This window comes from Dermacentor albipictus, unplaced genomic scaffold, assembly GCF_038994185.2.
Source record: "Dermacentor albipictus isolate Rhodes 1998 colony unplaced genomic scaffold, USDA_Dalb.pri_finalv2 scaffold_149, whole genome shotgun sequence".
Lineage (NCBI taxonomy): Eukaryota > Metazoa > Arthropoda > Arachnida > Ixodida > Ixodidae > Dermacentor > Dermacentor albipictus.
In genome coordinates, this window is record NW_027225703.1 from 45,965 (window position 1) to 66,762 (window position 20,798).

Genomic DNA, 20,798 nt, shown 5'->3' on the forward strand with positions numbered 1-20,798 from the left:
GGTCACCGAAGCTGTGAGAGCGGCCACGAAGAATGCAGCGGTGGGAGCGGACAAGATTCAAAACTCGCTCATAAGAAACCTAAGCGACGAGGCAATCGATCAGCTGACGTCGTACCTCAGCACGCTCTGGCAAGAGGGGAAGGTACCGGCAGAATGGAAACACGCCGTCGTGGTCATGATACCCAAGCCGGGCAAGAAACTACAGATCGAGAATCTCAGGCCGATCTCGCTCACGTCGTGCCTGGAAAAATTGTATGAGAGAATAGTCACCAGAAGGATCCAGCAGCACCTGGAGAACGGGAGGTGGTACCCTGACAGCATGTATGGCTTCGGGGCCAACCTATCGACGCAGGACGTCCTCCTACAACTCAAAGAGGAGGTACTCGACACAATGCCCAAGGCGGGTGAAAACGTTGTGATGGCGCTCGACATCAAAGGCGCCTTCGACAACGTCAGCCACGTGGCCATAATGGAGGGCCTCAACAACACCAACTGCGGAAGGAAAGTACATGACTATGTCGAGGCCTTGCTAACCGACAGAACGGCAACGGTAGGGCTGGGGAAGTTGAGAAGCGACACCTTCTCCACACCGTGTAAAGGCACACCCCAAGGCTGCGTAATATCGCCCATGCTATTTAATTTCATTTTATGATCAGTCTGGCAAAACGACTCGGCGAGATCCAGGGCATCCAGCACGCTGTGTACGCGGATGACGTCACGGTTTGGGTCACGCAAGGTTCACTGGGAGAAAAACAAGAGAAGCTATAAGAGGCTGCGCGCTGTGTCGAAAAGTACACCAGAGAGAGGGGACTGGTATGCTCCACAGAAAAATCCGAACTACTGAGAGTAGGTAGACACCCCACCCAAGCAACACTGGAAGTAACGCTTGACGGTCAAAACATCCCGGAAAAGAACATGATCAGAATCCTGGGCATGTGGCTACAGGGCAGCAGAAAATGCAGCCACACCATCAGCCTGCTGAGCAAAGTGACGGAGCAGATGGGCTGGATGATCAACAGGGTCTCCCAAAAAGATACGGCATGAAAGAGGAAGACACACTCAAACTCGTCGGCAGCCTGGTCGTCAGCCGAGTCATCTACTCGCTACCGTACCACACGATGACCAAAGGAGAGAGGGAACAGGCGGACACGATACTCAGGAAAGCATACAAGATGGCTCTCCATCTGCCAAAAACACGTCAAATGAAAAACTGCTCCAACTGGGCATCAGCAACACTTTCAGCGAACTGGCGGAAGCCCTGCTCGAAACGCAAAAAGCCAGACTCAAAAGCACCCCTGCAGGGAGAGCACTCCTGACTAGGCTGGGATGGGACACGAGCGGACACGTAGATAGATACGCAGACGTGCCCGACTGCTTAAGAAAAACAAGAAGCATTAGGCCAGTACCTAAGAACATGGACCCCAATCTCCACGAGAGCAGAAGGCAGGCGCGAGCCAATTACATGGAAAAGACACTAGCGCTACGAGACAACACGGTATACACGGATGCTGCCACGTACACACGACTAGGAAAGCGCACGGCCACGGCAGTGCTGGTGGACGGCGATGGTAATCTGCTCACATGTGTGACGGCAAAGGCAGCCAGCACAGCAGAGGCCGAAGGAATTGCCATGGTGCTGGCGGCAGTAGAAGGATATAGGACAGGCAGGCCTCTAAACATCTTAACAGACTCGAAGGAAGCATGCAGAAATTACACGAGGGGCAGGATTAGCAAAGCCGCCCTCAGAATTCTTGGCGGAGCCAACTTCGCTGAGAGGAACGTTACGCACAAGTTAATCTGGATTCCGGCCCACGCAGGCATAGAGGGTAACGAAAGGGCAGACAGCCTAGCTCGAGAGACCACGTTCCGAGCAGAGCTGTCGGACGTCCCGAAGTATCACCCACACGCTTGTGAAGGAGGATACACAGAAATCTTAAACTTATACAGAGGGACGAGAGCCAAATATCCCCCACCGCACAAAGCTCTAACGAAGGAGGAAGCAACGAGTTGGCGCAGATTGCAGACAAACTCCTTCCCAAATTTATACATCCTAAACAAAATGTACCCAACACAATACAGAGACACCTGCCCATGGTGCGGGGCCACACCCACACTATATCATGTCACATGGGAATGTTAACACAATCAATCATTCCACCAACACAATAACCCGAGTACGGAGCAATGGGAGAGTCGGCTTGCCAGCTGCGAGCTCACGGCCCAAAGGGCCTTAGTGCAGCACGCTAGTGAGGTAGCTAGGCTCAGTGGAGCCTTGGAACAGGGGCCCACCCTTGCCGGAAGAGGCTCCAAGTCGCTGGCGCCCAAGAAGACAACGGAGACCTCAGGACACTAATTCGGTGAAGGAACCAAATAAAGTTTCTCTCTCTCTCTCCGTGCTTTCGCTGACCACGGTGATGCACATGAAGAAGACCTTTTCTTCCCAAAACATTGAAATGCAGCTCCAGCAGAAACAGCGATCTGTAGTAAAAACAAGCAGTAACCTTTAGTTTTATTTATTTATTTATTGTACATACTTTCAAGGCCGGCAGGCACAACAGAAAGGAGTGGTGGAGTACATTATTTGCAGAACGAAAATAAAAAATAATGAAGGAACTATAAGGCACTTTGAACAGCAAGCTTGAAATTGGTGCTGTCACAAATGGTGACTAAGGAGGCGGGAAGGCGGTTCCATGCAGTGGCGGTTCTTGGTAAGAATGAAGAATGGTATAAATTAGTGCGGCAAGTTGGCACTTCAACTTTGTATTGATGATCGATGCGAGATGAGATGTAACTGGGTCTGGTGAAGAGATTTTCTTTCAGGAAAGGATTGAGGTAGTATATTTTATGAAAAAGACAAAGGCGAGAATGCTTGCGACGTAGTGAAAGGTCAGGTAGATCTAATGTTTGTTTCATGGATGTTACGCTAGAATGACGTGAGTAATTAGACAGGATAAAGCGCGCTGCACGGTTCTGAATGCTTTCAAGTGAATTAATGAGATTGGAATGAGCAGGGTCCCATATGGCACACGCATATTCTAATTTTGGACGGACGAGCGTTTTGAACATGGTAAGCTTTAGTGAGGTCGGAGCGGATGCAAAGTTTCGTCTTAGATAACCTAATGTTCGGTTAGTATTGTTAGTGATATATTCAACATGCATGTTCCACGAAAGATTGCTAGTAATATGCAGGCCAAGATACTTATAAGAGTTAACAACCGACAGGACAGTACCATTAATAGAATAGGGGGGCGGATCAGAAGGGGTAGAGCGGCAGGAGACACGCATATGTTTGCATTTATTTGTGTTAAGCTGCATTTCCCATTTATTACACCAATTTGATACACTAACCAGATCATCTTGAAGCTTACTGGAATCATTAAGGTTAGTTATTTTGTGGTAGATGACGCAGTCGTCCGCGAACAGCCTAATGATTGAGTTAGAGATACAGTCAGGAAGGTCATTAATATAGATGAGAAAAAGCAGGGGCCCCAGTACGGATCCTTGCGGTACACCGGAGGTAACTGAACAAGGTCTAGAGGTATAGTCATTAGCGGTTACATACTGGGTCCTGTTAGAGAGAAAATCCTTAATCCATGCAAATACGTTTGGGTCAATATTAAGAAGAGAAAGTTTGAAAATAAGTAAATCATGAGGAACAGAATCAAAAGCTCGCGAGAAGTCCAGAAATACACAGTCAGTATCAAGTTGCTGATCTACATTAATAAACAAGTCATTGGTAAAGGACAAGAGTTGGGTTTCGCAGGAAAAGAATTTTCTAAATCCATGTTGTGCGTTGTTAAAGAAAGAATTCATCTCGAGGAAATTAATGAGGTGTGAATAAATTATGTGCTCTAATATTTTACTTGGAATGCATGTCAATGAAATTGGTCGATAATTATTGGAGGAATGAGTGTCACCTGATTTATGGACCGGAACCACCTTTCCCACCTTCCAGTCTTTGGGCAGGGTAGAAAGCTGTAGGGACTGGTCAAAAATCTTCGATAAAATAACACTTGAAAAAACTTCAGTACACTTTAGCATTTTTGAATTAATGAGGTCGGGACCACAGGATGAAGAAATTTTTTGATTTCTGATAAGTTTGCCGATGCCAATCCAGTCAAGCGAGATAGGATCCATAGGCGGAAAACTTGGGGACGATAAGAATGGAAATTTTGGATGTACTGATCGCTGAAAAAATGACGAGAAGGTATTATTCAGAATTTCGCAGCACTCGTGAGTTGGAACTGGCACGTCTGATTGGATTAATTGAAGAACATTCTTTTTAGTACCTGCAACAATAGACCAAAACTTCCGTGGGTTAGAAACCAGAAACGAGGGCAGAGTATTATTTAGGAATGTGTTTTTGGCACTGGCTGTTGCCAAACAATATTCACTGGCAATGCAGTGATATCGAGACCAATGATCAGGATGATTTGTAGCTTTAGCGCGGCGAAACACCCGTTTTTTTTTGTTGCGCAGGCGCTTTAGTGCATTATTAAACCATGGTGATCGGGGGTTAGAAGGCACTCTTCTTTTAGGTACGTAGCGGTCAATTATCGATAGAAGTTTGTTTTTATAGAGAGACCAGTTTTCATCAACTGTTCGTTGCGAAAAGTTCATTAAGTAGTTCGTAATGAAAGACTCAAATTCGGCTGTTATTGACGAGGCATCAGCTCTGTTGTAATCTAGTATAATCTTCGAGCTTTTTTTAGTAGTAACATGCGCGTTAAGAGTGAAATGGATCATTACATGGTCGCTTATACCTTGCAGGAACGTTAGAGGTGAAACTAAGTTGGGGGCAGTGGTAAGAATGAGATCCAGGATATTGGCAGAAGTCAGTGTAGTGCGCGTGGGGTAGTGCACAAGTTGAATAAGGTTAAAATCGCGGCACAGGTCCAAAAATTCTAAAAATTGAGGACAACTCTGTTTCACAACTACGTCATCCTTCGACCACACAACATTGGGAAAATTAAAGTCCCCTAGTACAAACAAGGGTGATGTGGGGTATCTAACAATGAGGTTATTAATCACATCATGAAGTTCATGGCAAAACGAAATAGGGGCAGTGGGTGGTCTATAACAGGCACAGAAAATAAACTCGCGATTGGAAATGACAACCCGTACACACACAAGTTCTAATGACGATGTAATCGGAATGATGTGAGAAACAAGAGTATCTTTGACACCGATAAGAACTCCCCCTCCTGATCGAATGTCGCGGTCATATCGGTATAAACTGTAAGTGTTTTCGCAATCCAGTATTTCACTGCTGCTTATTTTTGCTGACAGCCACGTTTCCGTAATGATAACAATGTCAGCAGAACAGGAATCAATGGTTGATGATAAAGCTATGCGTTTGTTGAGTACACTTCGTGCATTAGTGAATAGTATTGATAGGCTTTTGACATTTTGGTGTACGGCAGATAGCTATGAAGAATCATTCCCCTGGGCGGCAGCGGACTCAGGTACGGCGGCTGGCACGTGTGAAGGGGGATACATTTCACAGATGCTATCGGTGGCTGCGCAGTAAACGTATGTTTTTTTGTTAATGATTAGTTTATTATAACGAAGTGTAAAATTCTGTTTGCTGGCATTTCCGAAGTCTATAAGTCTCTTACGCAATCGCCTGGTATTTTTGCAGAAATCCTCACCTACAGATACACCAGAGCCCTTTAGCTTTGCCCTCAAGGAAAGGATGCGTTCTTTAATCTTAAATGCCGAGAACATAACAATTATGGGGCGGTTTTTATTCGCAGAAAACGACCCCAATCGGTGCGCTCTAGATACAGCCGTGTCTGGAATAGAAATATCAAAATGCTTTGACAGTATGTCCCGAACTCGGGTTTCAGACTCAGCCCAAGTCTCTGTGGGACTGTCAGCGATACCGTAAAAGAGCAGGTTATCCCTCCTTGATTGATCCTCAAGGTCGTCAAGGCGAGAGGCAAGGACACTGTTCTCATTTTTGACTGCTTCCTTGACTGCTTCCTCGATTTCGGCCATAGGTGGCGAGTTCTCGAAATTCTCTACAAAGGATTCTACTTTAGTTAGCCTGGTAGTTAAATCAGATACGGTTTGAGCGAGTGCGTCTTGTTTTTGTTTAAGTTCACCTAGTGCACCCATAACTTCGGCATGTCTCGAGTCAATTTTAGACGACAGGTGGCTGATTACCGCAAGTAATTGTGTATACTGTGCACTAGAATCATTGAGAGGCCCGGGATTCGTCTCGACATCGCCACAAACCAGTAATGCCCTTGCCACTAGTACACAATCACAAAAGCATTGGAATAACACACTTGGGCACGGGATAAGCAGCAAACACAGATTGTTCGATCGCTTGCTAAGAAGTGATGGTTTTTTACCAACCTGCATGTAAAACAGAAACGGGTTTCTGAGCGACGAATGCATTGTCGCCGCCATCCCGTGCCCACTGAAGGCCGAAGTCGGATCCGCCGCCCTTTTGTATTATCCCAGTTGAGCGCCAAGCAGCGTGGTCACCACTGCCAAGTGGTCAATCAATCAATCAATTGCTCAATCAATCAACCCGTCATTCTCTTTGTAAACCCCTATTCCTACTGCAATTGCGTGCTGAATGCAATGCGAGAAATACAGGTTTTTGTACCTTTGCTTGTCAGTGATTGTACTGCTACACTATACATCTAAATCGCTCGTTTTCATTTCGGCCTTTCTTTTTTATTATTATTTTCTTTGTCATAGGATGGAAATGTGATTGGCATCAACACAATGAAAGTCACAGCAGGAATCTCCTTTGCAATCCCTGCTGATTATGCGATGAACTTTCTGGAAGAGGCATCAAGGAAAAACCGTGAGTAAAAATTACCATACTTGATTGCCTACTCCAGGACTTTTGGTCGAGATTGAATTAACTGAAAAATCGAATTAACTGGAGTGAAACTAATGGAAGTCTACTGTACCTTGCTTGAAATTTTCTTCTGCGTTCATTTTAACAGTAAAAGGAGTTTCATGGGATGGTAGTTTTAAAGAGATAGACGGGTGTTTAGAGCATAAATCGAGATAGCCATGATGATATAAAAATTGTTTCGTATTCACTTAAATGGCACCATTTTCCTCATTAAACTAAAATTTATACATATAATTGTTTGCAACAAATCATTAAAAATTACCTTTGGCGCCCTCACGTAGCAAAACCATGACAAAAAAATAGAATGCCCTATCACGTGACCTTTTATTAGTGTACACGGCTCCTCGGCCTATTGCAGATATTGAAATGCCATATGCATTTTTTTATTTATTTATTTTTTATTTATTTATCATACCCTCAAGGTACGGTTGTACATTGCAGAGGGGAGGGGCAAAGTAAGTAAATACAGAGGCAAATCACAAAATAAGGAAGGAAGGCAAACAACATGGCAAAAAACATCGTATACAAGATAAGAATGGTAAATAGAAACTTGTAAGCGTGGCAAAAATACATGGCGTAACAAAATAAAGAAAGGAAAGAACATACGATATAAAAATACAAGCCAAAATGTAAAACAATGACATAAAAGCAGTTATCATACAGAACAAGCAAACGCAACAATAATTTATAACATGAAGCTTTGAAGTGTGCTTTTAAAGTTATTGGTGTCAAAAATGCTTGTAAGTAATGCGGGTAAGTTATTCCAATCTTTGCTCGTTTGGGGAAGAAATGAATATGAAAAGCCGACGGTGTTGCAGTGCGGAATGTTTACCTTTTGGCGGTGGTCTATGCGAGATGAAATGTATGGTGGTGGTTGGACAAAAATAGAACGTAAATATGTGTTATGGTAGTAGATTTTATGGAAAAGACATATGCGAGGTAGTTTTCTACGGGTTGATAACAGCGGGAGGTGAAGGAGAGCTTTCATGTTAGTGACACTCGCAGTTCTTTGGTAGTTGGTGAGAATGAAACGGGCTGATCGATTCTGTATTGCCTTTAGAGACTGTATGAGGGTGTCATGACCAGGGTCCCATACTGATGACGCGTACTCTAGTTGTGGGCAAATGTAAGTTGTGTACAATAAGAGTTTTAGTGATGATGGTGCTTGAGAAAATTTTCGACGAAAGTATCCCAGTGTGCAAGTGGCCTTGGATGTTATGTGATCAATGTGAGTTTTCCAGGATAGATTGCTGGCAATGTGAACCCCCAAGTATCGATATGATGTTACACATTCTAGTGGGATGTTATTTAGCGTATACGTGGGGCAGATGACGTTAGTACGAGAAATCCTCATAGTCTTACACTTTCTAATGTTTAATTCCATGCGCCACGTACGACACCACTCATTTATGTTATTGAGATCCTCCTGAATTAGTAGAATATCTGAAGAATTAGTTATTTTACGATACAAGACGCAGTCATCCGCAAAAAGACAAATGTTTGAGGAAACGTGAGTGGGCAAGTCATTAATATTATTTAAGAATAATAAAAGACCGAGCACAGACCCTTGCGGGACGCCGGAGTCAACTGGGGCTAAAGGTGAGTTAGCGTCATTAGTGGTTACAAATTGAACACGTGATGTCAGAAACGCGCGAATCCAATTAATTACGGAGGGGTCTATGTTTAGAACACCTAATTTATAAAAAAGCGATGCATGGTTCACTTTGTCAAATGCTTTAGAGAAGTCAAGAAATATACAATCTGATAAAAAACCAGAATCTAAATTGGCATGTAGGGCATTAGTGAAGAGGATAAGCTGAGTGTCACAGAAGTTTTTACGGAATCCGTGCTGCATAACTGTGAAGAAGTTGTTATTTTCAAGAAAATTAACCAGATGCGTGTATATTATATGCTCCATAACTTTGCATGGTACAGATGTAAGTGAAATAGGTCTATAGTTGTGTGGATCATGGGTTGGTCCGGTTTTGTGAATGGGGATTACTTTGCCAATTTTCCAATCATACGGTAAGGTGCCAGAGTTGTAAGATTGTGAGTAAATGCATTCTAGTAGGATTGAACAGTATTCCGCTGTGTTTTGTAAGAATATAGTGTTAATTTCATCTACCCCACATGATGCTTTAGGTTTTAAGTTTTGTACTATGGCTTCGATACCAGTTGAGTCGTATAAAGTATAAGCTTTCTTTTTGTAACTTTCAATGTAAAGCTAAATCTTTGATTGTTATGTGTAGAAAAGTGGCGCCATGGCCTTCAAGGTGGGGCAACATGTGTTGTCGCCCAGTCTCAGGGGCCATAGTGGGGCGGTGAAAACTTGCTTCTACGGCCAGTAGAAGGCACCACATTGCCATTAGCTAGCGCTGTAATTTACAGCAGCCACAGATGCAGCAACTTATTGCAGCAGCATAATATTTTCAGAGAGGCTGAAAAAGTAAAAAAGTGAATCGTTAATCAAGTTGCACTTACTGCTTCAATATCCACCCAGTGTTCTCCTATCCCAATGAGCCAGGTAGGCTATAAGTCTTGCTCTCAGTTCTCAGTGTTGCTGGCATCGGCCTCCTTATTTATTTCTTTTTCAGATTGTTCACGTCGAAATCTTCTGCTTGCAAAATTTTTGCACACTTTTGTAGTAGCCGTTGCAGGTAGAAACACTACCGGGGATGGGCAATTCATTGCACCGTAAAACATTGGTTCCTTAAAATGTGATCGCCACTCCCTTTATGCTCCAGTAGCTTTTCCAATCATTTTTGCCAGCTGCATGTACTTCACTGCTGTGTTCAAAAGCCATTCCGCTGATATCATGCTGTATTATTGTGTGTTGGTGGTATGCAGAGGAGGAGACATCAGCTGAGCGATGGTACCTGGGCATCACGATGCTGACGCTGACACCTAGCCTTATCCTGGAACTGCAGCAGCGTGACCCTATGTTCCCGCATGTCACAAATGGGGTCCTTGTCTGGAGGGTCATGCTGGGCTCGCCTGCAAACCTGTACGTAGGAATCTGATGATACAGGGTGGGTCCGGAAAGTAATGCAATTATAATTTTTTTTCCAGCGCTGCTATTGGACGTACCATGATTAGATTGGTTGGGTTAGGTGGGGGGACTGTTAGCTTTTCATCATTGCCTAGTACAGTGTGCTGCAAGCTCTGGGAGCATCAGGATTGCTGTTTCCGTGAACTTCCTGATAGTGCTCTGTCACGACGTGGGATGGCATCCGCACACGAACTACGCAATCAAGTTCTGTGCTAAACTCAATAAGAGTCTTGCTTATACCTACCAAATGATTCAGCAAGCCTACAGGAATTCTGCTTTGTCATATTCTCAAGTTTCACGGTGATTGAAGGCACTTAAAGGGGGCCAAGAAGACGTGGGTGATGAATCCCACTCTGGACGGCCATCAATGAGCAAAAGTAACAAAAATGTCTCGTGTTCGTTATCTTGAACACCGACCGTCGAATGATTGTGCGGATAATAGTACAGACTCTCAATATTCCGAAAACCACCGTGCACGACATCGTGTGCGACAATTTGAACTAGCGGATAGTGTGCACCAAGCTGGTCTCCAAACTGTTGACTGATGACCACAAGAACAACCGAGTGGTGATCATGAGCAAACTTTTAGAATGGGTGCAGATTGAATCTTATTTTTTCTACAGGCTCATTACCGGCGACAAAACATGGGTATTTGGCGCTTTGTCTCAGGATCGTATTCAAAGTTTCGAATGGCATACCTCGGAGTCTCCTCGCCACAAGAAAGCAAGAATGAGCAAGTCGAAAGTGAAAACAATGCTAATTATCTTTTTCGACGCCAAGAGTGTGTTTTACAAAGAATTCATACCTCAAGGGCAGATAGTCAATGCTGCCTACTACGTGGATGTGCTCGAGAGATTGAGAAAAAGGGTCCTGCAAGCGCAAAATGATATCGCCGATACCTGGCAGTTGCACCATGACAACACTCCCAGCCGCACTTCTCTGGCCATACGGGGGTTCCTGGCCAAGCATAACTTGGTGACGCTGCCCCAGTGCCCCTATAGTCCCGACCTGGCTCTGGCGGACTTTTTTCTCTTCCCGAGAATCAAGAGTGCCCTGAAAGGAGTCCGTTTTGGGACCATAGAAGCCATCCAAACCTCCATGACAAAGGCTCTAAAAGAGGTTCCCGTCGACGCTTTTCAGGATGCATACAGTGCATGGCAGAATCGCTGGCAAAAATGTGCAAGTAGAGACTACTTCCAAGAATTCTAAACATTTGTAATATCTTGGATAAACATTTTTCTATCGATAAAATTGCATTACTTTCCGGACACACCCTGTATTATCACTTGCCAGCTGCAGTGCTCTATCGTATAAGCTTTCGCTTCATGATTAAACATTTTATTGTCTGCTATGTAACCTTATCGCAAATATGTGTATAATGTAGGCACATGCGCGAACAAAAACATAACTCTTGCCCATTGTTGTTTTTGCTACAGCGGCTTTACTAAATGATACATGAAGCAAGCAGCCTGAGCGGCTTTGCAGCTTGAAGCAAAAACCTAGGTCAGACTTCAAGTTGTGTTGCTCTTACCTTTTCATGCAAGGGCTTTCAACCATAAATAGGCCTTCACCAATGATGTTGCAAGGAATGGAGCACAGACAACACCTGCACATGATGAGAAGCCTGCCCTCTAGAGCTGCAGTCTAAATCATCATCATAATCACCATCACCACCAGCATGCAAGTTTACTGCATCACAGAGGCGCCTTTCAAAGAACTGCATTTGATCTGTACTGCCTGAACCAGTAACATTCCATAGGCACTTGATGAAAAGGCATGTGGTGCAGCCCGCAACATGGGCTGAAAATGATCTGAGTGCGCCTAGTAACAGCTAGGGGCACTGTGGCATCACAAGCCAGAGTATGCTTCTGCATCAAAGAGCATAAGTTCTAAATGTGTCCAGAACGCAGTTACCAATGACAGTAGTGCCCTTCCTTACAGTCAGCAGCCGTTTTTAATGCGTTTGCATTCTTAGGGTACTTGACAGATTTTCTGGGGACTCTCTCTCTCTATCTAGCCATCGATGTATGTTTTTATCTAACTGTTTTCCCGCCGACCTGGGTCACTGTATAGTCCATGCTCGAATGTTTAGAGCATCAGGCTGCTGTGGACAGAGAACAGGGTTCGAAACCAACTGTCGGACCAACTTGAGACTGAGTATATGGCAGTGTGTACATATGTGCCGCTCTTCAATGAAACTCTTGGATGTTGACTTGGAGCACCGTGTATGTGCCGCTCGGTCTGAGCTGGTCTTCAATGACCCTCTTCGATGCCAATTTGTGCCTGTAGGTGTGTGCAGCTCTACAGTGACAAAAGAAATCCTTAAAATTTTTCCGATGTTTGGCTGAATCAAACCCATGTCACATGGGTTCCTTATGGACAGCAACCCAATGATTAAGCAGGCTGTGCCACAAATGCACTGGGTATATGCCGCTCTTCATTGAACCTCTCGCCAACTTGGGTCATTGTGTATGCGACACTGGGTGTGCGGCAAGTGAGGGAGAAATTCTTGGGGACCACGCGCAGACTTCTTGGCAGCGCCATTAGTAGATGGCACAGTGTGCTTAGAAAAAAAAGGGCTAGAGGGGAGCCCAGCTGCCGCTCGACGCGTTTCTCAATGTTTGCACGCACCAGCATGCCATGCATTTCAGAGGCCGTGTGCAGACTTTGCGGCAGCGACACTAGATGGCGCCAATTGCTCTTAAGAAAGCATGAGTGGGCACAGCGGACCAACTGCGGGCATGTGGCCTCACAAGCCTTTCCTCTGCTTTATGCAGGTGCTCGTTCTTGGTTTGACCGGAGCGACGTATCACCGAAACAGTTATTCTACCGGATCTTCAAGCTGCCAAAATGTGCCTGTTCCTTCAACGTGTTTTCTTAACACGTCAGCAACGATGGAGGCTTATCACGAAACACCTTCCTTCCACGTCACGCCAGCTCTGGTGCCGCACACTCCAACCCTAGCACCACCCTACACATCATGTGACATCAGTGGGCTGCTATACAAAAGGACGACTGCAGCTGCACAATTTCAGTGGGCACGGCGGACCAACTGCGGGCATGTGGCCTCACAAGCCTTTCCTCTGCTTTGTGCAGGTGCTCGTTCTTGGTTTGACTGGAGCGACGTATCACCGAAACAGTTATTCTACCGGATCTTCAAGCTGCCAAAATGTGCCTGTTCCTGTCGTGTCCGCTGCCGGAGCGGTGATACAAGCAAAAGACTGACGCCACTCCGATGTAGCCACGAACCCAAAAAGCCCCGTGTTTATTAGACAGCCACTTTTTATCCCTTTTGCTCCATGACGTCACAGCCTGCGCACATGAGTGCTGAGTCAGATCAGAGAACCGATAACACTACATCTCCCCCCCTTTTTTTTTTACACAACACATAGAAAACAAATGAACCACAAAACAATCAAACAGTATGAAACGTACAAATGGGATGAGTATACAGCACTCAAGTGTAGCCATATCGCTGTGGCGGCCTTATTTCTCGACCGTAGCGTGTCATATAACCACCGGGTCTCCTGTCCTCATATGAAGCAGCAGCCGGCGTTGAATTAAGCACAGAAGGCTCTGCCGAGGCCTTGTTTTCCTCGGATTGGCCTGCAGCGTCCGTAGTCGCAGGAAAGTCATAGGATGGGTCATGCACGCCGGTTCGCTCGCTGTACCGGACCAACGCGCATCTGTTTCTCTCTAGTTCAACCCCGTTGTCTGTCCGCACCCTATAAGACCGAGGCCGCATGGCCCTACTCAACACTTTTGCTGGAATTTTGCTGTCTTTTATCCATACCTGGTTTCCCGGGGTGAGCAGCGGTAGCTGCGTTACCGCATGGCAGCGGTCGTAGTCAAATTTTTGCTTCATCCGCACTTTCTTGTCTTTGTATCGGAGGCTCCTGAGACCACTCGTCATTGACGGTACTAGCTTTTTCGGGTGCACGGGAAGCGTAGAGCGCAACCGTCGGCCCATCAATAGCTGGGCTGGGCTTGTACCCAAAGGACCTGGGGAGTCCCTATAAGCTAGGAGGGCCAGGTACGGGTCAACCGCTTTTTCCAACATCCGTTTTACCGTCTGCACTGTACGTTCGGCAGCTCCATTTGACTGCGGGTACCTGGGGCTGGACGTGACGTGATGAAAGCCATAACTATTTGCAAACAATGCAAATTCTGAGGAAGCGAATTGAGGACCGTTGTCTGTTACGACAAGTTCTGGAATCCCGTGCCTAGCAAATATACTCTTGATTTGCTCAATAACCGCCGCCGAGCTCGTGGAAGATAAAAGGGCAAGCTCTGGATAGTGCGAAAAATAGTCTACGACCACGAGATATGATCTACCATGCAAATGGAAAAGGTCAGCTCCTACCTTCAGCCAAGGCAAGCTGGGGGACTCTGATGGCATCATGGGCTCGGCCTTCTGAACGCGCAGTCTCGCGCACTCTCGACAACTGTTTACCAGAGCTCCTAGCTCAGCGCTGAGACCGGGCCACCACACAGATTCGCGGGCCCTTGCGCGACATTTCACAATGCCCTGGTGACCAACATGCAATGAACAAAGTATTTCACTTCTTAGGTTCTGAGGCACCACAAGACGAGACCCATGCAGAAGCACACCGTCACATATTGTAAGGTGTGCTCTCTCCGACCAGTAAGGGCTTAGCCAACTGCTTACTTTAGCGAGACGTGGCCAGCCCTGCTTACAATACAACCGAAGTTGTTGGCAGGTTGAGTCTTTTTCTTGCGCGAACTTTATTTTGTTCCAATGGGCCGAAAATTTCAGTTTGCTAATGCAGCCTTGTGCATGGCTCGATACTTCACCGCAATCCAGCTCCCCTATCTCTACGTCCGCTTCCGTGCAAGGTGCCCTAGAAAGGGCGTCGGCGGTGCCAATCTGTTTTCCTGGGACATAGGAGACTGAAAAGCGATATCGCATGAGCCTCAATCGGAATCTTTGTATTCTAGGGGGAAGCACATCAAGGGGTGACTGACCGAGTAGCGATACGAGCGGTTTGTGATCCGTCTCAAATTGAAATTCCAGCCCTATCAAAAACCCTTCCAGCCTTTCTGCCGCCCGCGTCAGCGCAAGTGCTTCCTTTTCTATCTGCGCGTACTGTTGTTCTGTCAGCGTTAATGAACGAGAGTGGTACACAACCTGCCGCCTTTCCCCATCTGATTGCACTTGCATGAGCACACAGCCGAGACCGAATGACGACGCGTCGGTGGATACAATAGTGCGCGGCTTAGGGTCGAATTTCGCGACGCATTGCGCCGAAGTGATAAATTCTTTCAGAGTCTCGAAGGATTTTTGCTGAGGCAGGCCCCAGTGCCACTCACGGCCTTTCAAGAGAAGGCTACGGAGCGGTGCTGACATGTCGGCAAGGTTGTTCACAAACCTTGCCAGATAATTTATCATGCCCAAAAACCTGCGTACATCAGCAACATTTGATGGCGTAGCCATTTCGTTTATGGCTCGAACTTTCTTGGGATCCGGGGCGATTCCTGCCGCATCGACCACGTAGCCTAAAAACGCTACTCTTCTGACACAAAAAGAACATTTTGCCCGATTGAGTGTTACCCCCGCTGCAACCAACCTTTTGAGTACTGCGTGCAGCAGTTCATCATGTTCACGCTTAGTAGCTCCGTAAACCAGAACATCGTCCATCAGGTTCACTACTCCTTCAAAGCCATCTAAGATTTCCTCCATTCGCTTTTGAAAGTATTCCGGGGCCGAGGTGATACCGAACGGCAGTCACTGGAAGCAGTACCTACCAAAGGAGGTGATAAATGTTGTTGGTTCTTGACTTTCTTTCGCCAATTTAACCTGGGGAAATCCTGAATTGGCATCTAATTTCGAAAAGTATGTGGCTCCCGCCAATTGCCCCAGTGCGTCGTCTACGGTTGGCAAGACAAACCGTTCACGTAGGACGCTCTTGTTCAGCTGGGTTAGATCCACACAGATTCAAACTTCCCCACTTGGTCTGACTACTGGAACCATTCCTGCACACCATGTAGTTGGGCCATCTACCTTACGAATGACATTGCTTTTGACCATTTTCGCCAACTCTAGTTTGATGGCGTTCTTTAACGGGATGGGTACCCGCCGCGGCACGAAAATTGCAAAGGGGACGGCGCCCTCTTTCATGCGAATGGTGTATTCGCCTGACATCATGCCCAGTCCAGAGAAGAGCTGCGGATACATGTGCTCAAACTGTTTATCATCAACCACATCAAGAAATTTGACTACACCAAGTGCTTCAATGGCTGGGAGCCCTAATAGGACACACTGCAGCGACTCTACAACATACAGTGTTTGTCGCGTTGTTTTGCCTTTCCAAACAATATCTGCTGAAAAACAACCATTCACTTCGAGGCGCTAATTCGCAGCGCTTCTCAAAACCGCTTGTGACCTGTCTATACGAGGTGGTACACCGGGGAAATCGGGCGGAACAACAGTGACTTCGGCTCCTGAATCAATTTTTGCACGTACGCGTACACCATTGATAGACACTTCCGCGTATCTGGCATTTGAGCTGTTCAGTGTCCCAACAAAAAAGTTTTGTCCATCGCCTTCTAGCATAGACACGCCCACCTGGTTGTTTTCTGTTCTCGTGCGACACGCCACGGCGAAATGTCCCTTGATATCACAGTGGTCACACCGCGCTGACCGTGCAGGGCACCGGGCTCTCGGGTGGCTCGACCGTCCGCAGAACTGGCACGCCTGCGTTCGCCGCTGTGCGGTGGCGCCAGGCTCCCAGTTGTTGGACGGCTTCCTCGTTGTTCGTCGGACTACGTCAAGTTCGCCTGTATTCGCCTCGTTGCTGACGGCCCGGAGTTCCAGTTGCTGTCGGGGAACTGTTTCCTTGAGCCTGGCCCTCGCCAGAGCGGTCGCTAGCGTAAGGGTGGCATCCATCTGGAGCGCTTCCGACAGCTGCGCGTCCTCGAGGCCGACCACAAATCTGTCGCGGATCATTCGATCCCGAAATTCTGCAAATTCACAGCGGTCTGCAAGCTCGTGCAGGGCTGTCTCAAAGTTGTCCGCACTTTCCCCGGGTTCTTGCTTTCGTCGATAGAAATTTGCGCTTTCATAGACTATATTCTTCGTGGCCACAAAATGAGCGTGAAACTTTTTCTTCACTGTCTTGTAGCTTCGAGGCTCCTCTTCGGTAAGGCCGAATGTGTGAAAAATTTTGCTTGCCGGCCTGCCCATGGTGTACAAAAGCGTTCGCACCTGGGCCTCTTCCGTTCTGTCGTTGAGCCCCGAAGCGTAGCGGTAGTCGTCGAATGACATAATCCATTCTGGCCATTCGGAAGTCCGGTCAAAGTTGAAGGGTGTCGGTGGTGGGATGGTCACACCAAAAGGAAATCGGGTTAACAGTCCCGAACCTGGCTACGGAGATCGGTCCTTCGGGACCCAGTGCGGCAACACAAACCAGCTCGGAGACGCCGATGGGAGCCCCGGGAAGAGTTTTCTTTTCTCTGTAAGGAGATCGAGTCCCTGGAATGGGTTCACCCCGAGATAGGGATGGTGGCTGCGTAGAGCAGTGCGGCTCTTGCGCTGTCCGGTGCGCTCCTGTCGGCCCTTGAAAATCCGAGTGAGGGAGTGTGATTTTCGTGCCGGACCGTACCCACATCCGCAGCAGGTCTCCAAGGTGAACAGCCTCTAGTCGATAGACCAATGTAGGTAAGGGAAGTCGGCAAAACGGATCCGTAACCTTGGGAAAAGGATTGGCTCTGAGGGCTGAGCCGGTGGCGGGGCTGCCGCTGGCGGAGCCGTCATCGCGCAGATCGAACGTCGGGTGAGCGCCGCAAAGGCAACTAGGATGGGGGGGTCGACCCCACTCCTGACACCATGTTGTGTCCGCTGCCGGAGCGGTGATACAAGCAAAAGACTGACGCCACTCCGATGTAGCCACGAACCCAAAAAGCCCCGTGTTTATTAGACAGCCGCTTTTTATCCCTTTTGCTCCATGACGTCACAGCCTGCGCACATGAGTGCTGAGTCAGATCAGAGAACCGATAACACTACAGTTCCTTCCACGTGTTTTCTTAACACGTCAGCAACGATGGAGGCTTATCACGAAACACCTTCCTTCCACGTCACGCCAGCTCTGGTCCCGCGCACTCCAACCCTAGCGCCACCTACACATGTGACATCAGTGGGCTGCTGTACAAAAGGACGACTGCAGCTGCACAATTTCAGTGGGCACAGCGGACCAACTGCGGGCATGTGGCCTCACAAGCCTTTCCTCTGCTTTATGGAGGTTAGTTACTACTATTAGGGTTGGAGTCGGGCTTGCAGGACGATCGGAGAAACTTGGGGCCACAGGACTAGGTGAGCAGGATTTAATGGCAGTATTTACATTTAAAACATTTTAAGCAAGATACATTGGCAGTCTAGCGCGACTCCCAAATGGAGCCCGCAAGACTAACGTACAGCAAACAGCTTACGAGCACACAGCTCACTAGTACATTCTAGCATGACAACGAGCACTCAGCTCCCGACGACGAGCACACTCTGGCAGCCGGCAATCGCTGCTTATATTCTCTCCGCTTGACGTCATAGTTCGACGTCACCGTTCGAAAGCCCCGTAGACGGAGTCCCAGTGGACGGAAACGTTCATCCAGTCATTGTAAACTAGCCGCCCCCCACAGGACGGCCCACACACACAAGGGCACCCACGTACGAGCCCACACACACAAAGGCACCCACGTTCGAGCCCACACACACAAAGGCACCCACGTTCGAGTGTCCGGAGCCGACGTCGGAGAGCTTCGTAGAACTCTCGGTGCCGCATAGCTCTCGATGCCGACGTCAGAGGGCTTCGTAGAACTCTGCTCCGTCCCGGGTGGCGCTGGCAGCTAGCACATTCCTGAGCTGACCGCGCGCCATGTGGCTGCCGGCCATTCGCAGTTCTTTGAAGTGCGCCCCGTCCGGCCGGATTGGAACACGTGCAGCGGGCTGAAAGCTGGCACGTTGCCGCCCCGTCCGGCCATTCCTAACACTACTCTGCCCCATATAAGAGTGATAGCCGCTGTCTTTTGGTCTTGCTGTGCCCCCGGCGTTCTGTTAGTATTGCTTACGAAATGTACTGTATGTGTTTACTTTTGCTGTGCGGTGACGTTGAGACAAATCCAGGCCCCAATGTTGAAAAAGTGCTGCAAGAAATACTGGCAGGACAAACTAAGTTAGTTGAAGATATGGCGATGCTTCGAACGCAGCAAAACAATATGGAAAAACTTTTTACTGATTGGGGCAATCGTTTCACTGTTTTAGAAAAACGTGTCACTCGTGTTGATGAACTCGAACAAACCGTTAATTCTCTAGAAACCAAGATAGTAGAATTGGAAGATAGGAGTAAGCGTTCCAATTTGATACTATTTGGCCTTCGGGAGGAAGCCACTGAAACAGAAACTGAGCTTAAGCAAAAAATTGTGACTGACATATGCTAAACGTAAATTGCAGCTCGATTGGAAGAATCCACCGTTTAGGGAAGACTGGTAAACAAAGACCCATTATTATGTTCTTTCAGGACATAATATGTTATTAATGTTAATATTATGTTCTTTCAGGAAAAACGTGCAATCTTAAAAAACGCCCACAAGCTAAAAGGCACCAGAATCTCTGTACAAAATGATTATTCACGTGAAACCCTCAGAAAACGTAAATTGCTTTGGGACAGCCCGAAGGCTGAAAAAAAAGAGGGCAAAAAAGTTACTTTGATAAACGTGAAACTGCGGGTCAACAATGAATTTTTTATATGGAATGATGCCACGAACACCAGGATTAAAATCCACGACTATCACAGTACTTCAAAAAACAAATGACTTGCTCCCCCTCAAGAATACCGAATCTTAAATATCAATGCATGCAGTGCTATCAACAAGAGTTCCAATTCGAATTCAACAAGAGTTCTAATTCTTGCGCGTAACCCACGCATTCTCGTCATCACAGAAACATGGCTGCATGACGAAATAGAAGATACGGATGTCTTTCCCTCTAATTACCATGCTTTCCGTCGTGATAGACCTACTAGAGGTGGCAGTGTTGCTATTTTGGTGAGACAAGATATCTTGGCAGTTCTCCCACGTCAAGCTGATAATCTTGAAGTGATCTCTTTAAAAATTTTATGCCATAAAGCCTCTGTTTTGATTTTTGCTTCTACCGTGCTCCCAATTCCGCTCCGCAATTTCTCAATGATCTGCGTGATCACATGGCGTCTTTTGTGCATGACAAAATTTTTCTCATAGGTGATTTCAATCTTCCGTGAATTGACTGGATTCACGGCACTCCTAGCGCTGATGTTAATATAAATAATGAGTAGTTGCGTAACATCATCTTGATGCACAACTTGCAGCAAGTGTTTACTGAGGCAACACGAATTAGTACTACTTCTGCCTCAATACTAGACGTTGTGTTTATTAGCTGGACTTTAGATAATTATTCTGTCTGTGTTGAACATGGCATTTCTGATCATGAACTTGTGGCTTTTTCTGGCCACCTTGATCCTCTCAGATCTACTTATTGTGAAACTATTACTGTAAAAGATTTTTCACGTGCCAGGGATGGATTATCTGGATACTGAATTATACTGACACTGGATTATCTTGACTTTCATCTTAGCGGTTTTGGGGGACATGACACCGTTCAACCTTGGGATGAATTTAGGGTGGCGAGGCCCAGTCAGGCACGTTCAGTGCCTTTTGTCGCGTCCCCCAAGGCATTTCTGTAAGGAATGTCTTGAATAAATGAATAAAGAAAGAAAGAAAGAAAGAAAGAAAGAATATTTGTACGCACTGTATTGACAACTTTATTCCAAATAAAACCAAGAAAACATCTAGAGCTACTCCCTGGATGACGCGTGACATAGTGCA

At 46.7% G+C, this 20,798-nt stretch overlaps 2 protein-coding genes across 2 annotated transcripts in view; one reads left to right on the forward strand and one right to left on the reverse strand.

The window, feature by feature from the left end:
• The first annotated feature begins 6,715 nt into the window (after positions 1–6,715).
• The window catches only part of LOC139053533 (serine protease HTRA2, mitochondrial-like), a 38,144-nt gene continuing 24,061 nt past the window's right edge, over positions 6,716–20,798 (forward strand). The window contains exons 1-2 of the mRNA XM_070530485.1: positions 6,716–6,823; positions 9,728–9,884. Coding sequence (XP_070386586.1) covers positions 6,742–6,823; positions 9,728–9,884 — 239 coding nt within the window. The 5' untranslated portion in view covers positions 6,716–6,741. The remainder of the gene's footprint in view (positions 6,824–9,727; positions 9,885–20,798) is intronic.
• On the reverse strand, positions 13,168–17,950 carry LOC139053532 (uncharacterized). The gene has a single exon (XM_070530484.1). The coding sequence runs from the start codon at positions 17,212–17,214 to the stop codon at positions 16,300–16,302; it is 915 nt and encodes a 304-aa protein (XP_070386585.1). The 5' UTR covers positions 17,215–17,950; the 3' UTR covers positions 13,168–16,299.

Excerpts from the sequence above, each read along its gene's own strand:
- LOC139053532 (XM_070530484.1), bottom strand. The coding sequence starts at position 17,214 with ATGTCATTCGACGACTACCGCTACGCTTCGGGGCTCAACGACAGAACG.